Here is a 21,491-nt window from a genome sequence, read left to right as displayed (position 1 = left end):
TTGGGAAGATGGTAAGGAAGAAAAACAGAATGACCTTGTGCAGGATATAGTGTAACAGTGCAGAGTAATAATGGTTTCTATTGTCAGGAAGATTTTAGTGCAGGAATGCATGCAACCAGCTCATGAAATATTTACAAAACTTGCCAGATTGGAGGTGGAAAGAAGGGCAGGGGTATGATGAGGCAGCAGAAAAGGGACTTTGGAAAGGTATTTTGTAGGAATGGCTGAGTGATCCCCCTCAGAGACCAGAGATCGTCCTCAGGCATATCTGCCGGGTGGAAAGGGGCTCAGGCAGCAGCCTGGATGTGATCCCTCTGCTATTCCCATCTGCAGCTGCCACCACAGGGGCCTGGGGAGAAATCCTAGTTCTCTTCATTTCCAGGAGCTAATAAAGAGATAAATTAGCGCAGTTATTTTCTGGAGACTACTCCTCCAGTCTGGCATTTTGGTTTATGTAATCCTGGAAGTTGTTTCTTTTCCCACTCCACGAGCTCCTCCTACAAGCAAGAGAGTTTTCCCATTTATGTCACTTTTCTGTCTTTCCCTGGAAGATTCTCTAGATTTTTCTCTTGTCTCTTTTGAATAGACCTGGTGATGCTTTTAGGCTTTTCACACTTCTCTTTCTTCCTCCACAGAGAGGAATGCTTTTGTGGAGACCTGAGAAGAGTTGCATAAAGTTCCTTATTCTTGATGACTATTCTGAAAGAGCCATCACCTTTTGACCCAGAGGTTGCTATATTTAGTAAAGGGTCCATCTTATCTTTCCAAATGTGTTGCTTTAGAAAGAGGTTTAACTCATTTCCCAAGACCCAGGGAATAGCAGACAGGGTTTCAAGTGGTTTGTGGCTATAAAGAGCTTGACCAACCTCAATGAAGTCATTTTTCCTCCCACACTCAAATGTATTACATCTCCTCCACTCCCTGCTTCTGCTCAGTTGTGATTCTGAGAAGTGAAATAAAAGGTTGGATTTTGTCAGGACAGCTGTGTTCTCTCTGAACTCCTGCTGCTCATCACTGGTAATTGTGCTCACCTGTAGCAAGTCTTATCCTCCATAGAGATTTCATTATTTGGTTAGAGATACAAATTAGTTGGGAAATACTGTGTACTGTAAGAATGATTCATAAATATCTGTTTGAACATAGCTCCTAGGATTTCCTGAATCTCCTCCAAGTCCACTGCTTTTCCCAAGCATTCTGGCAGCAACACACTTAATTTCTTGCTAAGGTTTCTTGCTAGGGTTTCTAGCCTCTTGGATTTAAAGACTAATGCAGTTGTAATCTTGCTATAATTCTTCAGCCAGGAAGAGATAGATGTGCTGGCTTTTAATTCAGGATCTTTGAGATACACAGGAGATTCATTTTAATTTCACCTAATGCGTGAAACCTAGGGCTTCCCAAGTATTATGTACCCCTTCCCAGGGATCATGCTCCTTCCAAGAGATATTTAAAGGGCTGCAGCAAACATTTAGCTCTCCACATAGTCAAAAGGACTTTGTCAGTCTCCCCCCCTAGAAAAACAAGTGCTTGGTGCACCCTCACAGACCATGCAGGTGACAGGAGGAGGCAGGGTGGCTCCTGATTCCTACCTGCTTTTTCCACATAGAGTTGAGGCTTTCTTTAAATTCTCACAACTTGATAAACATGTCATGGAAAAAAAAGTAAGAATAAAAAAAGAGTCAGCTGAAACCTTGACATTCCTTTGGTGATTTTGAGAATTGTCATGGCTTTTTAAAGTGGCCTCGTGGTTTTTAACACCTTCTCCCATTGTACCAAGGGGATCTATTAGTTTCCCATCACATTCCCTCTGAGGTGGTTAATATGCTTTTCCTGCTATACTATGTGGTTTCAATTTTCACTACACTTGTTTCTAGTAGCTTGCAATCACTAGCTCCAGGTTTCTGAAATTCTTCAAACAAGGGACAAAAAATGCTCTTTTTGCATCTTTTTGCCTTTTGTTAATAGTAGTAGGGAATAAAATCTTTTCAGTCGCTGTGACAGAAATACAATTAATACATGTCGAGCAAGAGATGCACTTAAATCTTTTAAAGGATTACTCTGTGGTTTTACCTGAATTACCATTTGATGTATCAGCTGAGATCAAGAGCGAATTTCCCATTCCTGTGTCACATGAATACTTAGGAAGAACTGCCAGAATAGGCAAACCTGAATTTACTGTCCTCTGTCTAGAGCCTGTTTGGAACAGAACATACAGAGCATAGGGGAACAGTAAGGATGTTAAATGTACCACCTGATGAGCTTTAGTGCAAGCTCAGCCCACCCAGAAAAATCCCTGGCTCTTTTCCTCCTTGAGGCAACCTCTCTGAATGCCACTTAAAGCTGACCCCTCTGCCTTCTCAGTTCTTTCTGAAGTGGGATCCCCACATCACCTCTCTTCCAATGCCACATGAATTTCTGGACCTTTTACTATTTTGGAGAAATCACTGAGGGGGAAGAGCTAAGTAAAGCCTGGGGGAAGGATGGGTGTTTCTGTTTGCATAACACCAGGACAACAGTGTCAAGCTACTCCGTAGCATTTGAGTGGTATTTGTTATCCCTGAGTCCTGCATTTTAGAACAAGGAATTCAAGGCCTAGAGCAGAGGAATTATGTGCTCAGAGTAATGCAGCAGGTCAGTGACAGAGGCTGATTTCTTGTCTCCTGGCTCAGATTCACTTAACATTAACTAGCAGGGGATGGAATTTTTATTGTCAGAGAGTTGAGTAATTGTACATAATAGATGGTTTTCTCCATGAAACCATGAAAAATTGAAAATCTGCAAAATATTTTTTTTAAAGCTATCATTATTCTTTAATTTATTTGGCCATATGCCTCAGTGTTTTCCAGTAATTGCTCAAACAAGAACAGATAATTAACCAAGAAGGCAATAAAACTATTAAAAAACCTGAATACAGATAAGCTTTCAGTGATGCTTTCAACCTACTGGAACAGCCCTTTGAAAGGGTTTCACAGCTTGTTCTCCATCATGGCTGAGTATTCAGCAGCTCACAAGAGTCAGAGGCTTCCACAGAGCTCAGGCCAGGTGAGAACTGAGCTGTGGGAGCAGCAGGATGAGCTCTGCTGGGATACAGCTGGGGAATGATCCCATATTGTACTTCTGAGGGCACCAAATGATACTGCTGTAAGCTCTTCCCAAAAGTATGAAGTATTTTTCTCCAGAGGAGATCTTAGAGAAGGGATGTGGCACTTGGAATTAAGCTAAAGGAGAATAAACCCAACTGTGTTTAAATATATTAAAATGTATGAATAACGTGGTACATGCAGGTATGTTCATTGCACTGGTCGAATTCCCTGTACATTCACACCCTCAATTTAAACTGTAATTCACATTTTCATTGTAAAGAATTTTATGACTGTTACAGGAATTTTGTTTTAAGTGCTGTATCTGAAAAGGGGAAAAATGTTCAGTTGGGGGAAAAAACACCCTTTACAGGGTGTGCCTGAGCGGTGCTGGGTGCTGGGCCTTCAGTACAGTTTGCTAATCAGCATCAGAGCAGCTTCTGGGGTCCTGGTGCTCCTCAGCTGTGGTGAGGAAAGGCTCTGTGTACACTGCCCCAGCCCACATCCACCTGAAACACGGGTGTAGCAAAAGGCACAGCTTATCTCTGCTCTTCATGATTTACTTCATACTCGTGGTCTTACAGGCCATTCAGACCTTCAATTTTCTGTCGTGAGCAAACTCAAAAAAAGGACAGAAATAGCTTCTTGGCACTAGCAAGCCATTCTTTACATAGCTCAAATTGATTTATTCAGGTCAGAAATCAAAGCCAGTTTCATTTCTGCAGCTGGCAGGATAACTATTAAAGTTTAAAACCTTCACCGATGTGAGTACCTCAAAAATCATACTTCTGTCTGAATATTTTATCTGCAACATTTACAAGTGACATCTAAGTTCATGGTAACTGAAGGAAATGGGAGTGGAAAATGTTTCTTCTTATTATTTCAGTTGTGTTTACTTCATGCATGCAGCACCATTTTGCATATTGCCCCTCATAGCTTTGCCTGCAGAAGCATGAAAGCAATGATTTTCACCCTGTTTACATGGGTGTTTCACTCAACAGAAAGAGGGAGAAGAGCAGTGGAGAAAAATGTGAAGATTTTATCTATAGAAATTGGTCATAAGTCTGACTGGCTGGACTAAAAGTACATGTAACCTATTTTTAAAAGAGTATATTCTTGTATGACTTTCCTTTTTGATCTTGCTGAAGTCTACAGAAATGTAGATAAGAATAGGTGAGAGTCAGAAAATAATAGTCTGTTGTTTTAACGAGTTCTTGGTCTTTTGTTAAGCAAAACCAATAATTATGAAGAACTCAATTTTGCTTACTCTCTTTGCTTACTATCTTCTCCATAAATTTTTATGCTCTTGTATCATAGCAAGGCATTTTTCACCACTGTGATTTTTTTCTATTATTTTAATTTTCTTTCTAAAATATTTCTGTTTTCTTTCTAAAATATGTAATCATGTAATCACTCCCACAATACCTATCTGTTTTAATGATAACATGGATATCTAGGTGTCTAGTACTAAAAAAAACAAAGAAAAAGGAAACCAGACCTATTAGTTTTAGTGCAGGTCCTTATAATGCAAAATAAAAAAACCTGAAAAATGCTTTATTTTTCATACCTGAGTGGAAATGTGAGTTAACATCTCATATCTCTGAGATATTGCCCAGTAACCACTAACAACGTGGAATCTTCTTACAAGCCCAAGTGCAGTTTTTCCTATACTTTGACTTTATGGCTCCATTCAAGTTCAGAGACTCTTTTTTTCTGAAATTGCAGTTGAATCACAAAGCAAGAAGAAAAAATCTGTTCTTGTTCATGTCTAGTGTCTGCTTTGCAGCCCTTTGTGTCTCACTCTGTGCCCAGAGACTGCCCTACACCTACACCTGCCACAAGAAGAATTATGTTTACACTGTTCTTACTAGCACAGATACTCCCAGGTCAGAAGTTTCAGACTGGTTCAGAAAGATATCTGGCTCTGTGGATAGGATTCAAATATTTTTCTTACTTATCTGATTACACAAGTGCTGCTTCAGTTTGGTTTTCATAGTTGCACATGCTGATGATGATGCAGTGTTTGACTGAAATCACCAAAGGACCCAAGAAGTTGCTGACTGTACTCTGAGATGTGTTTTGTGATCTCAGTCTCTGCATGGACAGCCACAAAAACAGACTTTTAGTCAAAGGGATCATTGTTCCCATCATTATGGGCAGATCAGTCTGTGATTTTGCTGCTAATGCTGATACCAGTGTTTTGATGTGCAGAACGTAATGGGGATAATGAATACTAGCCCTTTCTGCTGTGTAAACAATACTGAATGAATGTGTTACTTGCAACGCCTAATTTTGATTTAAAAATGCACTAGGGCACTTCTTAACCTGCTCTGATATGAATTCAGAGTGAATAGCATCAACAATGTACTTTGTCTTGTGAGTATTAATTAATTTTATTCTCTCTGCTACAGTATTCAAAACCAGATAGGCACCCGGGGCCTATTCTGCACAAAGTTATGGAGTCTAGTTTTTCAGGCCCTCAGTCCTTCCCAGAGGCCTTGTCTCCTGACAGAGGAACCCAGCCCATCAAGCAACACAGGTGAGCAAATGTCTGTGTGGTGAGAGATTAGGCTGGCAGCTGCCCAGGGAGGCAGTTGTAGAAGTGCTGATAGGTGTGCAAGGTTACGGTGTGGCGGGGCTGGGTGAGCTGCTGAGTGCCATGGTGCCAGCAGAGCCTCAGCTGCCTTATTAAGCAGATGTCCAAGCATTTTCTTAGCTGCAGACATAAAAGGTAACAGCAATGCTCACTGCTTTCCCCTGTGGTTTGTGCCAGCCCTGCAGGAAGCATTTACAGACACCATCCAAGCTGCAGGCACAGCCCAGCCAGTGGAACAGCTGTAGAAGGAGGAGCCATTAAAAAAAAGACTTTGCTTATCGGTGTTCATGAATTTAATGACTCATTTGCTGCAGAAAGACTTGGTTGCAAACTCCCAGCCTTTTTCACTGTTTCTTTAAAGATACTTGGAGTGAATAATGACTTATTTATGAAAACATGGTGGCCTTTGAAAACGAGGCTTAAAAAAGTTTGGATGGTGGTTTCGAAGAGAAAAAAAGAAGAGGAATGTCACCCATCACCAGATGAGATTCAGATTAGAATTCTGCTTATAACTGTTTTTGGATGAGAAAGAGGGCAGGTGCTTCATTACAGGACTAGAAACCAAACCGGAGTCTGGTGTAAGCAATAGTGTTGGTCGAATGACAGTGGTAACATCTGGTCCAGGCACAGAGAGAGAGAAAAAAGGCTGAGAAAAACGAGTTTGGAATTTTTTCAGCTAGATAATCTGGAGTGGAAGACTTGTTTATTAAAAGGATTTTTTTTTAATTACTAAAAAAAAAAAAAAAAAGTCTGGGATTGCATGAGGTTATGATCTGGCTTCTGTAGTATTTGGTGCTCTCAGCCAGCTGTGGTTTTTTCTCATTTGAATGAGTGATTTGTTTAACGGACAAAGTGCCACATGTGAGCCAGAAAGGGAGTTTTGGGTCTTATCTGCTTTTACCTTACTTAAGCCTTTAATTTGGCATGAAAAAATAATGCCAACTGTCACGTCAGATCCATTTCTTAGGTCTTTTTCCTTATTACACTGAGATTTTTAAAATATGCTTAATAATTTTATTAAACATAGATGAACTATGGGACTGCTGCCTACAATGCTTTTTACAGAAGTTCTGGGAAGAATTTTATCACCATTTAGTCACAACATGAAGTTCAGAAAAAAAAATCAGTGACATTCCCTTACCTTTTAATAGTGTGATTGCAATATCCAAGAAATGTCTTTGCTTCAGAACTAATGTAAGAAGTGGGATGACTTTATAATTTATAAAGAATTCTTTTTTAGTTTTAAAGCTCAAAATTAATTATACAGGGCCCTTGCTTTATGAAACATTCAACAGACTTGAAGACTTACAGGACTGTCTTTAATTCATGCACCATGTGACAGCTTCCTAATTTATTTTCTAAATAGTGTTCACTGAGGACAAATGGTCAAATGTGGCCAAATGAGGATTTTACACTAAATATCCCTCCATTTCATTCCAAACCTGACTGAGCCTGGAAAAATTATATCAGCTCTGCAGGTTCTCTCTTTTATGCTTTTGTTAAATTCTACCGTTGTTTTATTTCTTCTTGCTACGGAAATACTTTGCTCTACATCCAGACCTGTTTTCTCCACTGGTGTTTTCAAGAACACTAATGATAGGTGATCATTTCATAAAATCAGGGGCTGGCTGTTTCCACATCCTAAAACTAATGCAATTTTGGCCTGGCAGTAAGACTGTCAATGTAGGGAATCATTTAGAGTTGCTGAAATATGACTGACAGAGACCATATAATTATTTCACTCAGATTATGGATAATAGCAATTTTCTGTCTCTACCAACCTCAGCTACACAAAAAGAATTAATGCAGATATTAAGTTGAAAACTGAAATTTAATCTCAAAAAATATTTTCCCTGTGCTATTATTATTCTCCTAAAATATTTTGCCTGCATTATGCACTACTATTACAGTAGAAGAATGTTACATCTTCTGCTTGCATATGTAAAATAACTCAGAACTGTCAGAATTCAAAATTAACAAATGTGTTTAATCAGTAAACTTCCTGCAAAGTATACAATGTGCTCAAAAATTCATCTTGGATTATCTGTTGATCTTGGTAAGAAGAAAACCCATACTGTCTTATTTTCTAGTAGATAGAAATAAATTAGAGTTTTGTTAATTATGGGTTGAGTTGTGATCCCTTTGAATAGCAGTTTTCCTGGTAATTAGTCATCCTGACTTTCATTCATTGATTCAGTCATCCTTGATTTTAGAGGGATTCATTTCAGAGAATGCCATGATGAAAGCCAAATGCAGAGGCTTTCAGCCTGGAGCAGTTGTATTGTCTTAAAAAAATGCCAAAATAGGATAAACTTACCCTAAAATTAATAATAATTTGGTTTTTTTCATTTGGGAAGCATTTTACTCTTTATGCTGCTAATATAAGTGATTCAGTTTACTGTAGAGGAAAGAGTAAATTAAAGTTATTCTGCAAATAAGGCTATTGAATTTGAAAGAGCAAGTACAGATAAACTAAAGCAACTAAGAATGTAAAGGCAGAGGAACCTGAAAGGAAGGAGGTGTAAGGAATCTGCTATTTTCCCAAAGAAAAAGCAAAGCTGATGGTGGGACAGAGATAATAATTGAAGCAGTTTGTGCAATCCTGAATTAATAGATTTCATTTTTTAGGTTAGGATGACTATTTGAGGATAACAGTAGAATATGAACAGAATCAAGTGTATGAAAATAGACATTCCTACAGTCAAAGTGGAAGTAAAAGGTGGAAATCAAAGCTCTCAAGATGGTTTGGTTAATCTTGATCCAAAAAAAAAAAATCTGGAGGGAGAACCAGCTAATGAAATTTCATGTCTGGGAGCAAAGTCTATAAAAATGGGAACTGTGACATGAGATGATGGATTAGCAAGTGTCAAATATTGAGGATGATGAAGAATTTATCAAAGTAACTAGGAACCAATTATGTTGAACTTGAATAGTCAAGACTTTAGGACAAATATGGGGGAAGAAGATTCTTGGGGTAGATATAAAAAAGGAAAAAATTGTTTACTATCTTGCCAATACAGGTACTGCAACATATGCACTGATGATTGTATTTGGTGTGGGTGAGTTAGATCTCTACACAAGCTCAGTCACTGTTGTCATATGTGTCTACTGCCTTTAAGGGGAGAAAGTAGGGGGAGGCAGAAAAGCTTTAATGTGGATACACAGAGGTGGTTGAAAGGTAGATATTAAGGACTTGTGTTGAGAAGGTAGGACATTCACCAGTGCAGCACTCAAAGAATTACTCAGCACTGGAATCAGACTTTGTTCAGTGCTCTTGTGCATGACCTTGGCACAAAAAAAGCTGGAACACAACACAGCACAGCATGAGAATGCACCACTGTTATCTCACCTGCTTAAAATGGCCTCCCAACTGCCATGGACTCAAATTGCATTCCCAGGCTAAGATGAGGAATGAATGATTGATGTTCCACAGAAAATGCTAGAAAGTCTGTCTTATGTCAGTGTTCAGTTCAGGAGACTGGAAAGGGTGTATGGCTGCTGCTTATAAACACACGAGAGCAAGCACAACGAGAAGTAAAAGACCTATTTAAAATGAAGGAGTGTGGTGGCACATATGCCAGCTGAATATTCATCAGAAGTAATTTGAAACTGAAAAGAAGTCTCAAAGTTTTTAATATAGAACAACTTTCTGTAATAGGAGCCTGGATATTGTCATCAATTTAGGGTGGAGGTTGACCAATACACTGCAGGGAGCATATGATGAGGTTATGGCAGATGATTAAACTCAGTGCCACTGAGGTATCTCAAATGTTCTGTTCCCTTTTCCTGTTGTTCCATCACCAGGATGGTGACCAGATGACAGGTGGCACTGAAGGATTTTCATAGAGTTCCAAAGTCCCTGAGCAGCCTCAACATGGGTTATTCCCAAATACAAGAATATCATGATGGAATCAATAATGCTCACATTTCAGAAATTGGGAGCAGATTTGTAGCTGTAGGCTGTATTTATTAATACTGAAATTGGTTGAAAGTCTCTGTAGTTGATTCATACAAATGTTAGCACTAGATTGTCTAACAGCATAAAAAGGTGGCTCCTAGGGAACATCAGAGGACACTGGCAGCTAGCTCTGTCCTTGGGGTATGTATTTACTGGGTGGTTTGTAATTAACTCAAAAGTACTACAGAAATATTCCAGAGTTACTGTAAAAACACTGCTGCTCTTCTCTTCATGAGCATGGTTAACTGCATTTGGGAGTGTGTATGTGCTCCAAGAAGAGAATGCTCCTCCTGTAGGATCAGACTTTGTTTTCACTTAGTCCTTCAACCCAAAGAAAACTCTCGCAGAAAACAATTTGCAACAATGAATCCCAAGTTCTTAATTAACTTGGGATGGTTGAACTGTTTTTTTCAAAACATTAATTCATCAGAACTGTATTTCTCCCTAGTTTGTGCCTCACTTGTGAACCAGTTCATGTATATTCTGATTTTTTTATTCTGGAGTAACTGATTGATAGATTTTAAGGATATATCTGCTACAGCTTTATGTATTGGTCTATTTTATTGAACAGCTCAGTCATGTGGGCTGGTTTTTTTTACCCAGTTAGACTGGAGTGCAGGGAGGAAGGAACCATAATGTTGGCTAAAGGAAAATAAATTCCCTGAAGAAATTGAAAAGACATTGTTTGCCTGAGAGGGAGGAATTTTTCACATGAGGAGCAGAGAAGTCTGAGAGGGACATTACATTTGCATCGCTGATATTCATATCAGTTCTTTGTAAAAGGAAAAACTTTACTGTGCTGGAGATCCTTTTCCAAAGAACTTTTAACAGAAATTCTTAGGGTTTTTTTGGTGCCTGGAGAAACGAGTGTTGTCCTGCAGCTTGCAGCTGCACTGTCTGTAAGTATTCCTGATCCTTAGTGAATTTGTCTTGTCCATGACCACAAATGATTTTTGTTCATTCTTTCCTCAGGTTTGGTTTTTTTTTTTTTTTTCTGTCAGAAATGTTGAAAGCATAAAAACCTCTCATTAGCAACAAATTGGTTGCTTAGACCCTGTCAGTGCTGGAAGTTCTATGGCTGCAGGACAGAGGTAGATCCCTTTGTCTCAACCTTTGCTGCAGTTTATACCCATTACCTTAGGTGTAGCTGTATGTGGTGAAATTATGTCTATTACAAATAGAGCTTTTGTGAATTTGCAAATGAATACTATTAGATAGGAGACCATGTGCTCTCATCCAACAGGGAAGATGCTCAAAGGCCTCAAACCAACCACAAATTAAACAATTAAAATCTCTATTTTCAAAGATTCGTAATCAATCTAAAGTTTGTTCCTTACTTTTGTATTACATTGATGACTACACTCAAGTCAGTAAAAACCCCAAAAATTCATTATCCATCACAAATTATTCATTCACCTGCATCTTTTGAGATCCCCTGCTGCATTAATCTCAGGCTCTCCTGAGCAGAAATTGTCAATCATTTTGTGTGGTGGTAGTGTTATTTTACAGAATATGAACTGTAATTTGCAACTCAAACTCAGCCTTCAGAACTGAGAGGCCAGTAGTACTTCAGATTTTTAAAAAGGTTTTTTCACAGCCTCCTTAGTTGCAAAGGAAAAATCTTTTTAAGGAAGTATCAAAAATCCTGGAGGGAATGCTGTTGCCATGGGTTGTTGGTCTTTTCAATTAAAAAGCACTAGAAAAGTAAAGGTGTGGAAGAAAACAGAGCTTAGACTGTGATGGAGTACTGATAGCCTGAACAGTAGGACAGAGAGTGTTGAATTTATTTCTTATTTTAACTTTGGGCAGGAAAGGTTGATTTTAATGGAAATGTACACTCAAAGAGGATTTGTCCAAGGTACTTGGAACAAGCAAGAATTGCTTTGGAAGTAGATGTGGCCCTAACTATAAATAAAGTTCCCACTAGGTAAAAAATGCAGATTATTTTTAAGTCACATTATAATAGGGAAAAAGAAGCAAACTTCTCAAAAGTCCTTTGCATTGCTGAATTTTGTCACAAGTTGGAATTATTCACACAGCCAAAAATAATGACTTGTAAAAGGCATTTACAAAACCTATGTTATCATTAAAGATGTAATAGAATATGAGGTAACATAGGCATCTCTGAGACCCAGAAGATGCCAAGAGAAATAAGAGTTGTTGCAAAATGAATATTCAGTCACACCATGCAGTACAGAGGCCTCTTTGCCATAAAAATGGGTTGTGCCTTGCCTTAGTTCTGTGTTCCCATATTTTTGCATTGACAAATTTATGGTTTATATACCAAAACTGTAGATTCTAGGTACTTTTCCATTCCTGCGTGAAATGAAAAAAAAAAATCCATTCTCCTTCCAAAACACCAGAAAAATATTTACAAAAGCACTTTTCTAAAATGAGTAGAACACTATTACTTGTTTTTACCAAATTCAAGTTTCTATTATATAAAGAAACAACACACTATTTGCCAATATATATAAACAAGAAAAGAATCTGTATATAAAAAAAGAATAAAACAATACAGAAATCTTGTTCAAGGTGGAGACAACTTGTCTTAGCTTCTTCAAGCTGCAGTTCATAAGCTTCACTTATATTCCTCACTTACAGTTTTTTCTCAATTTAATGGTTTTGTATCAGGAAGCAGCCCCTCGTAGGTTGACAGAAGATATATTGGGCTTTCAGTTTAGGATCTAATTTTGAATTCAGCTGTGGCTATGACAGAACTGTATTGTTTGTTTATAATGTCTGAGGACTCAACTGTGTATAGCAGGATTATGATATGCAGCATGGAAAAGAGAAGCATCCTTCATCAAGTGCAAGAAAACATTTCATATACTGGGCAATTATTTTCATTCCTAGAAAAGAGGTAATGTATTAAATATGGCATAAACAGCAGCTAATGGTGGATTGGACTATTATATTTCCATAGAGAGTTTCTACTGACATCATAGACTGCCACAGCAAAGTTTATATGAGCAGTAATCCATGCATTATTAATCCTGAACCTTTACTTTGCAGAATTTTATGCTTTTGGTGTGATAATTTTTGCTGTACTCTTGGTGTTGTTCCTAGAAGTCTCTCGTCATGCTGCAGCCCAGGACAAAAAAGTGGGATGCTACATAGAAATGCCTTTCGGAGGACTCCTCCCTTGCCTCGGGGTAGGTTCAATGGAATTACAGGACCAGCATATCAACAGCTCGAAGAGTCGAGGATCACAGACCAGGACACGATACCTTGTCACGGGTGAGTGTACCACACCTGAAGTGAGCCAGTTAGTGGCTTTTAAAAGAGTGATTTTTAAAATAAAACAATGCACATTGAGAAGTTGGTTTTCTATAGACTGAAGACTGATAGCTTCATACAGGTTTGTCTCTGAAAAGGCACAAAAAATACACTATTATTTTCTTTTTCTTTTTAAATTCAGTTTATTAGAACATTGATTGTGAGCTCCAGCTGTACATAAGGTCTGGGTTTCAGAAGTGCTCCTGAGAACCTACAGCTGCCTTTGAAATCTTTTGCAATTGCTGAGATAATTTGAATAATATTTTCATATCCCTATAGATTTCTAAAGACTTTCCAGAATATTACAGGCATGTTTTATATAAAAATAGGAGTGGTATCTGGAATGGAATAAAAACCCCACCCATTTTCGCCTGTAAGTCACAGTGAAACTCTTCACTGTGACTTACTGGTGAAACTGGTGGGGTTGGGTGTCTGGTGACTTCTTTTAAGTAAGTTTGACTCACACTTGTGTCCTTGTTACTATTTGCTTCTTCTGAGGAAAAATTTGTTTATTGCCTCTTGCAGTAAATATATTATTGTTCATTTGTATGGTATGTGCATATCATACAAATACATAGCCTGGTGAAAATTTCCTGCTGAAATTGCAACCCTTCCAGAAAGGAGCAGGCTGGCAGCCTTCCCTCTCCAGTGGCAGAGTCGTATGATGCAGGCCCTGAGAAGTGCTGTATCCTCCTCCCAGGCTGAGGAGTGAGGTACAAAACAGCAAAGCTGTGGGTAATTGTATTTACTCCTGTCTAGGAAATCAGTGTGTGATTACATGTTACACATACCAGCTTGTACCGGGCTGTATTTTAAATTGGCAGTTCTGCAAAATTTGATATTGGGAGCAGACTGTGACCCCTTCTGGCCTCAATCCACTCAAGCACTTCATCTGTATTTTGTGCACTAAGGATGTTTACTCTCTAAATTTCTGCTGGTTTCACAGTGTTGATGTTCTCGTTGGATTTCTGGCCCAAATGAAAGGTTCCCTTGTCCCTTGCAGAAGTTACACTACTTCCTTTCTTCTCCTTTTTCACCTCCATCTTTCCCTATAGGGATGCACAAATCAAAGTGGTTTATCTCCCTAATTGTGTGAGCATTCTGAACTTCATCCACCAGCAGCCTGGCTGAAGTGTAGCCATGTCTACAGGTAGAACATGGGGGTGTGTGTATATCAGTGTAAGTGTTTACAAGGCTGACCCAAAGCCTGGAAGAGCCACTGGAATGATTCCCATCCATCTTAATGGACCTTGCTGTCAGGCTCATACACTGCACACCTTTAGCCACAGGGCTTACAGCAAAGCTGCTGGGACTATGCTAAATAAAATCCATTTCATATTTTAAGTTTCAGTCCCTTCTGTCTCTCTTTGATATCTGTTCTTAAAGGAGGCAGTAAAATTATTGTGCTTCTTTCAGTTTCATTCTTTAATTTAGACTCTTACACACTGGATAACATAATTACTGTTGAATATCTATAAATGTTTGCTTTTGTTGCTTGGTTTTAGGAAGAGGGTGGAGAGAGAGCTGCACTTTGAAACACATGCACATGAATTAATTTATTCAGACAAAATAATTTTTCAGATAAAAACCCAGATATATTTCTTTGGAGGAACTGTGGTTCTAGGAAAGTTAATTATAGGAAAATGTAATTAAGGTTCTGCAATTATAGTTCTAAGTCTCAGTCTACTGAAAACAGCAGCAGTCTTGTGTCACACACAGAAGCATGGATCAGTTTGTAATTAACCAAAAGCCAAGTCTCACGTGGCTTAGATGTAATATCCCTTCTAGTTTAATACTTCACCTGTTGCAAACAATGTATGCACTTTAATTCATCCTCAGTTCTCCTTTGAAAGCCCTGTGAGCACAGGGCAGAAACATGTAACTCTGGCATAAAATTGGTGTTTCTTTCTGTATTTCAAAAAATATGGAAATACGCCAGGCATTTCATTACATGTCACTGCTGCTGCCACTTAGTTTTCAAAACACCAAGAATAATTGAATCTCTATTGTGGAACTGGAAAATGCTACTGTTTTCTCACCAAACCCATTTTAATTCAGTCTTTTCTTGGTTTTGCTTATATATCATCCATATAATACATACATTGCATGAAATTCATTAAAAACATTCACTCCCTTTGTTTTCAGGGTGCAGCCCAGAATATATTTAGGGCCTGAATTACCAAAAAAGGGACTAATGCAACTGATGCGATCTCTCCAGCTATAGTCGTTTGAACAATTATATATAAGCAAAGGAAACAAGAATGGGCACAACCCAAAGGTCTGCACTGTTTTGTTTTCATTTATTTTTTTTAATTGTCCTCCCTCAGGAATAATATCCCTGATCAGTATTTCATTCATCCTGAGTCTTGAGAGCTGGTGTAAAAAGCCCCTCCATGAATGGCTACAGGTGTGTCTAGGCATAGTGCCAATGTAATTAACCCAGGCTGAGTCTCAGATGTGAAACAGCTGCAGCTACAGAGCATGGACAAGAAGTTCTAGCACGTACCCCAGAAAGCTGCTTGTACTATTATTCCCCTGGGTCCCACTTCCCAGAGCAGAATCTCTTTCCCTCACCCAGCAGCAAAGTCCCAGCACTTCCTCCTTATCACAGAGCTCCCAGATGCTCCTTCTGGGGATGTCAGGAGAGTTCTGGTACAGGGCTGTGCAGAGCTCCACGTGTGCACGTGTGAGGGCAGGGGGATGTGTGCAGCAGTTGGACGAACTCAGTGCCATCACACACGAGTTAATTACAGGTCAGTGATGTTCTGCTGGAAATGAGCCTAAAGTTTTCTCCTGCTCCCTCCTGTCTGACACCTCTCCAGGAGGATGGGGCCAGAGGAAGCCTTTCCAGTTAATTACTGTTTGTGCCAATACTGGACTACTGCAGTTTCATGAGATTCAGTTTCTTTTCCTTAACTCTTTTTCTGCTCATACCAAAAATCAGGACAGACATGTGAGTAGAGGGATATTCCTAGTGAGGTCCAGCAGGCTTAAGGAGCTTTTGGAATAATACCCTTCAAGTCAGAGCACCTGCTTCCACACCAGATCTAAATGTTGCTCTCCTCATCCATGGATAGAACATATTAGATTCACCATTAGCTTGCCTTATTAAATAGTGATAAGCTGATTATAAATAAATTATGTTCTGGTACTGAGGTGATGTCTGTGCTCCTTAGCAATCATGACTGGTAATACAGTAACTCATAGAGCACCATATTTCTAGAAGTACTAATTTCAGATGGGAAACATCCTTTCTTTTTGCTTTTTTTGGTCATTGTTTATTTTATATTTAGTATACTTTCCATTTCTATTTTTTTTAAGTATTTCTTGTCAACAAAACAGAATTTGGCTTTGAAACAAAATGGAAATGTTGATAAAAATTCATTAAGTTGCCTCACAATAAATAAAATCATGTAAAATATGTATTAGTGGAGGATAAAGGATTTTTTTTTAAAACGGTATTACAGTATTAAGAGTACACAGACATTTGCTCAAGTCCTATATATTAGCTCTATTTCCAGATGAAATATAATAAAACAAATCAGGCAAACATTATGAGTATGGACTATTGAAAACCAAATGTTTTTCAGAGGGACGCTGCACTTAGATGCTCTGCTTGTTTGAAGGGGAGTACAGACAATCATTTCTGTGTAAATAAAGACTACACAGCCATGAGTATTTAATGTTCCTTTTATCTGCACTTTTTAAAAGTGTTTTCCTAAAACAACCTGACGACAACAACAACAACAATTTGACATTGAGAGTTCTGACACTGAAGAAAGTATCAATCCATTTCCCCAATCAGAAATGTAGGACTAGAATTCCAAATTTAATTTCCAAGAAAACTAATAATACATTCTAGCTTTTGAAATGTTTTAAAAAGAAATTTCCATTATTCTCATATACTGGTGGGCAAAATGAGACTGAGAGAAAAGCAGATTTGAGAATCAAAACCAGTCTCCAGAGCCTGTTGTTTTCCCCAGGGCCCCACCATGGCCAGGTGCTCCTCTATTGCAGGAGAAAATGGTGTGAATCTCTTCAGCACCGTTTGCTAAATCTCACACAGTGTCCCTGCTGCTGGTTGCATCTGACCGCTTGATGTACAACGAGAACTCTTTTTCACTCTTTCCAGGTATTCATCCAGTGGTTTAAAAACTCCTCAGAATACTTCAATAAATATGCAACTGCCTTCAAGAGAGACAACCCCGTATTTTAATAACGTGGATCAGAAGGACTTGGTCGGCTATTCCTCTTCAAGGGCCAACTCCGTTCCCATCATCCCGTCTGTGGGCTTGGACGAAGCCTGCATGCAAATGCAAAATGTTTCTGAAGTAACAGGCATCAAATGGTGCAAAAACTCCTATTCTGCTGAACTTGTCAATGTGAGTTCCCCAGTCAGTAATTGTCTAATAGCAGAACAACACGAAGTGAAAATATTGCTAGAAACTGTGCAGGAGCAGATCCGGATCCTGACGGACGCGCGGCGGGCGGAGGACTTTGAGCTGGCGAGCATAGAGGCGGCGAGCGGCGCGAGCGAGAACACGGCCTTCCTGCCCATGAGCCCCGTGGCCAAGGCAGAGCGAGAGGCACAATTTGTCTTAAAAAGTGAAACGCAAAGAGACTCGGTATTGACCAAGTGACTCTGTGTGGGGGCTGTGGGAGGGGAAATGAGAGATCTGTGCATTCGATGCTTTGCTAAACAGGAAGGGAGGAAGTTAAATACAAATTATTTATATGCATTAATTTAAGAGCATCTACTTAGAAGAAACCAAATAGTCAATCGCCCTCATATCATAGTGTTTTTTAACAAAATATTTTTTTAAGGGAAAAGTTCCAGGAGGGATGAAGCGTGCTTTCAGGTGCTTTCTAGGCAGGATTACACAGTTTCAGTTACAGAGGATTGTACCGTGGTCCTGTTCAGCTGGCTGAAGGCTTAGGCTATGCATCTCTTTTTCAGTAAAGGCCAAGTACCGTTCTTAGATGCATTTCTGGTTTCAGGGCAGCACTGCAGCGAGCTGCTGGGCAAGGATTCAGACCCTGGGGAACACGTCCCGTGGGCCCAACGCAGATCCAGTCCCCTCTCCCCCTCTGCTCTTGATTCCAGGTCGCACCACAAAAACAGGGACACAGACACCTTCTTCTGAGTTCTTGTACCTGCTGTGGAACGACGACAACATCCCTGAATTGAACAGATGCTTAACTCTCAACCTTAATTTGATGTGTCAGTCAGCCCAAGAAACTCAGTGGAATCATTTAGGAGCTTTGGGATTGGCCAAGAGTAGGAGCTGGATTGGGTCTGTAGAGATTCAGTGGTCAGGAGCCCACAGCTGCTCCATCTTCTGAGCTTTGCCTATCAGAGCTGCCTTGGTGGAGAGTGAAGAAGAACAAGACAAAATGCACAAGTATGTAATACAACAGGTTTGGGTTTGGTTTCTGGTTTGGGTTCTTTTCAGTGGAAGCATAAACTCCGTTGTTCATTAGCACCCCTCAACATTTCTAAACTTTTACACTCTGGAGGCATTTGTAAGCTCTCAAGGAGCACTTAGTGTGTGTGTATTTTTTTTTTAACTTATTTTTTATTATGGCTTGTTCAGAGAAGAGTCAGGGAGATCCAATATGATCAAAATCCAGCCAATAAGTGTCCACGCTGCCTAATTTGTTCCTGTGTTCAGTTCTCCAGTCACTTTATTTAATTATGGCTTAGGCTTGTGAACTTTAAAGCTTCAACCCAGCAGCTGGTTCAGTATGGGCAAACCACAGGCATGCAGAGATCTGACTCTAATGGAGCTTTCTAAGAGCAGATGGTTTCCACCAAGTCACTCCCTGCAGGGGATCAAGGCCTTAGAGAGGAAGTCTCATTCCCTGGTTGCTGTATCCTAATCACATTATAAGCACTTTTTGCATCAGCTTTCTTTTGAGTCCCTCTTCCTCTCCACCCCCCCCAAATTGTAACAAAATGTGCCAGTAGTGCGATGAATTGGGTTCAGTGACACATGTTACTGGTTATATTAGTGTTAAAATATCTGCTTATTCTCGGGGGGGCAAGAAATCAACTATAATAAATAATTGCTAAATAGCCTTCCCTGGTTAGTGTCAGGAGATTGATTTAAAAAATTACAGTATATGCAGAATTTATTAAAATATTCCTTTGAAGCAAAATAATTGTTAAATTTATTAATGTGCCCCAGACTTTCTAGTTCACAAGTCTCAAGACTTCCCAGAATAGCACAATCAGTCACGCAGTGCTGTTGTATGTTGAGTCAGAATAAAGCAATATTTTAACCTCTGTCAAGTAAATTTGGATAAGAAATGCTGAAGGTGTATGTCATTTTTTTTTTTTTTTGTTAAGGCAGTAAAAAAATTATTCACAGTCTTCATTCAGCAAGTCTTATTTTGGGTTGCTTTTGTGGTTATGGGGGTTCTTTTAAAGATAAAGTTGATTAAATTGTCCTGTTTACAGAATTTTCTACGGCTGTAATCTTTGCTGTGTGTTTTCAATAGAAATATATTTGAGGGCAAACTATTTCATGCCCCAGGATGGAGCGTGAGTTGTTCAGACTCCCTTCTGCAAAGACACAGAGCTTTGGTTGTAGCAGTGAGGTGGGATCCCCGTGGGGTTTGGGCTCACCCTGATGTTTTCCTGTAATATGTGGTGGCTGAGCACATTCTCACTGTGCATGAGCCGAGTTGATACGGCCCCAAGCCCACATCAGATAAACCCTCTGAAAGGCAGGGAGAACTAGGTGGGCCTCAGCTTGGCATCCCTACAATCGTTTGACTTTTCTGTCAACACCATTTGCATCCCCCCATCTCAGGACATGAGCAAAGGGAGCTTGCCTCTGCCCATAAGCCCTGTGAACACACCCGTAATATAAAAACTGGGTACTATTTAAAGCTCTGGTTCAACCATTTGCAAAGGGTGATCACAATTAATAAATTGTTCACCATTAATTTTATTGAGATGGTCTCTCAGCAATACAGTGCAGAATCCTGCCCAAAATTATATTTAAAAATTAAATCTTCTCAATTCACATGCAAGATCTTCCCTCCCCCAAGCTCTGCAAGTTCACCTCTGGCAACATAATGGAAACACACAGCAAGATTTCAGTTGAAGAAAGAACCATATCATAAGCAATGCCTTTAGGGATAGAATGTGTTCATGCAGCACCCCCAAAAGACCCAGAAAGAGGAGACGAGCAATGTATTTAAGAGAATGAAATGTTTTACTGAATGATAGCTGAAGATCTGAAATGGTGAGGATATCTTTGGTTCATGTTAGAGATACGATCTTGTACTCAGCAAAGGATGTGTGACTGTTATATGTTAACTGTTCTATTCAGTTCTCAGCATGTTTGAATAGAGAGACATTAATATTAACCAATGACAGACTAGTGTATTATTTGTTAAGAGCATCACTTCAGATCTTATTGAAACTGTCATTGTTTGCAGAGGAAAACAAGAAGGGTTGAAAACATCCAACTAGGTAGCCTTAATGTTGTTTGTGTGGCTCTCTAATGCAACTGTTTTCCTCTGTGGACCTTCCTGTTTTACAGTGAACGGGGCAACATTTTCTCTGAGGTCTGACAATTAATTGTGTAAAGGATATGAAAGTCGTACTGAAACAGCCAAAATGGTAGGCCAAATTTTGCTTTACTTCTGGTCCCACTGAACTTGTGGATTGGAAGGGATGCAAGTCACTGAGAAATGCAATTCATTCCTAAAATTACATCTTTTCCCAGCCTTGGAGACAGTCTGTAATCCCCCTAGAAGAGTCTCTGAACTCAGTTGTTTACATGTAACATAATTAAAACTTTTATCTGACTTATGAAGTTCCAGGTGTAGTCTGGTGTGAAAATTTACACGCAGAGAGGTGCATTCAAGCAAACTGGGAGAACAGCTGACTAAATAAATTTAACTTTCTCTGAACTGAGCAGAGACAAAGCCTGTGTCTCCAGCACAATACTGTGGAGGAGAATTATGAGAGGTGTATGTCCTGATCTTTTTTATTATTATTATTATTCCTGTTTAGAATTTCTTCAAAAACAATCCAAAATAACCCTAAACCCCCACCCCCCAAAAAAACAGTAGACCAATCCCAGCACTTGAAATAGGAAATGTAGGTAAGTATGGGCACATTTCATAGTGTTAACCATTGAAAAACTCTTCAGTACCCCAAGACCCAAAGCTGAAGTGTTGCAATTTTTGCAGGGTCACGTTTAGATCAGCAAATGGTTCTGTGGAACAAGAGCTCTTCAGAATGCTTCTGGTACCCAGCCACGCTCTCAGCTGCTGCAGTCAGTGCAGCAATGACAGTGTATGTTAACAGGGGATCACATCCCAGATCTGTGCTACCTGATGTCCAGTGTGGTGTCACAAAGCTTGGCAGTCTCCCATGTGGTGTAAGCACTGCTACACTGATTTATTTTGCCTCTGAGCATCCCAGCAGGGTGTGAACACTCTCAGCAGAGCACAGTGTGAGGCTCCTGGGCCGAGTGATTGGGTTGTCAGGTCCATCTGGTACAGGCCTGAGTGTCCCTGGCCAGGCTCTAGCAGCAGTGAACTTGCCACCGTGTGCCTGATC

The 21,491-nt window shown here is 39.5% G+C and overlaps 1 protein-coding gene across 1 annotated transcript in view; it reads left to right on the top strand.

Moving 5' to 3' along the window:
• NRG3 (neuregulin 3) overlaps nucleotides 1-17,550 on the top strand; it is a gene marked incomplete at both ends in the record, with an annotated part of 343,802 nt that extends 326,252 nt beyond the window's left edge. Inside the window, 3 exons of the mRNA XM_082286584.1 lie at nucleotides 5,489-5,616; nucleotides 12,701-12,871; nucleotides 17,043-17,550. Of these exons, the coding sequence (XP_082142710.1) occupies nucleotides 5,489-5,616; nucleotides 12,701-12,871; nucleotides 17,043-17,550 (807 nt within the window). The remainder of the gene's footprint in view (nucleotides 1-5,488; nucleotides 5,617-12,700; nucleotides 12,872-17,042) is intronic.
• Between the last annotated feature and the right edge of the window lie 3,941 nt (nucleotides 17,551-21,491).

The sequence above is a fragment of the Coloeus monedula genome, assembly GCF_965178545.1.
Source record: "Coloeus monedula genome assembly, chromosome: 8".
Taxonomy (NCBI): domain Eukaryota; kingdom Metazoa; phylum Chordata; class Aves; order Passeriformes; family Corvidae; genus Coloeus; species Coloeus monedula.
The sequence above is the reverse complement of the archived record's forward strand: the minus strand, read 5'-3'. Positions and strand labels throughout refer to the sequence as shown.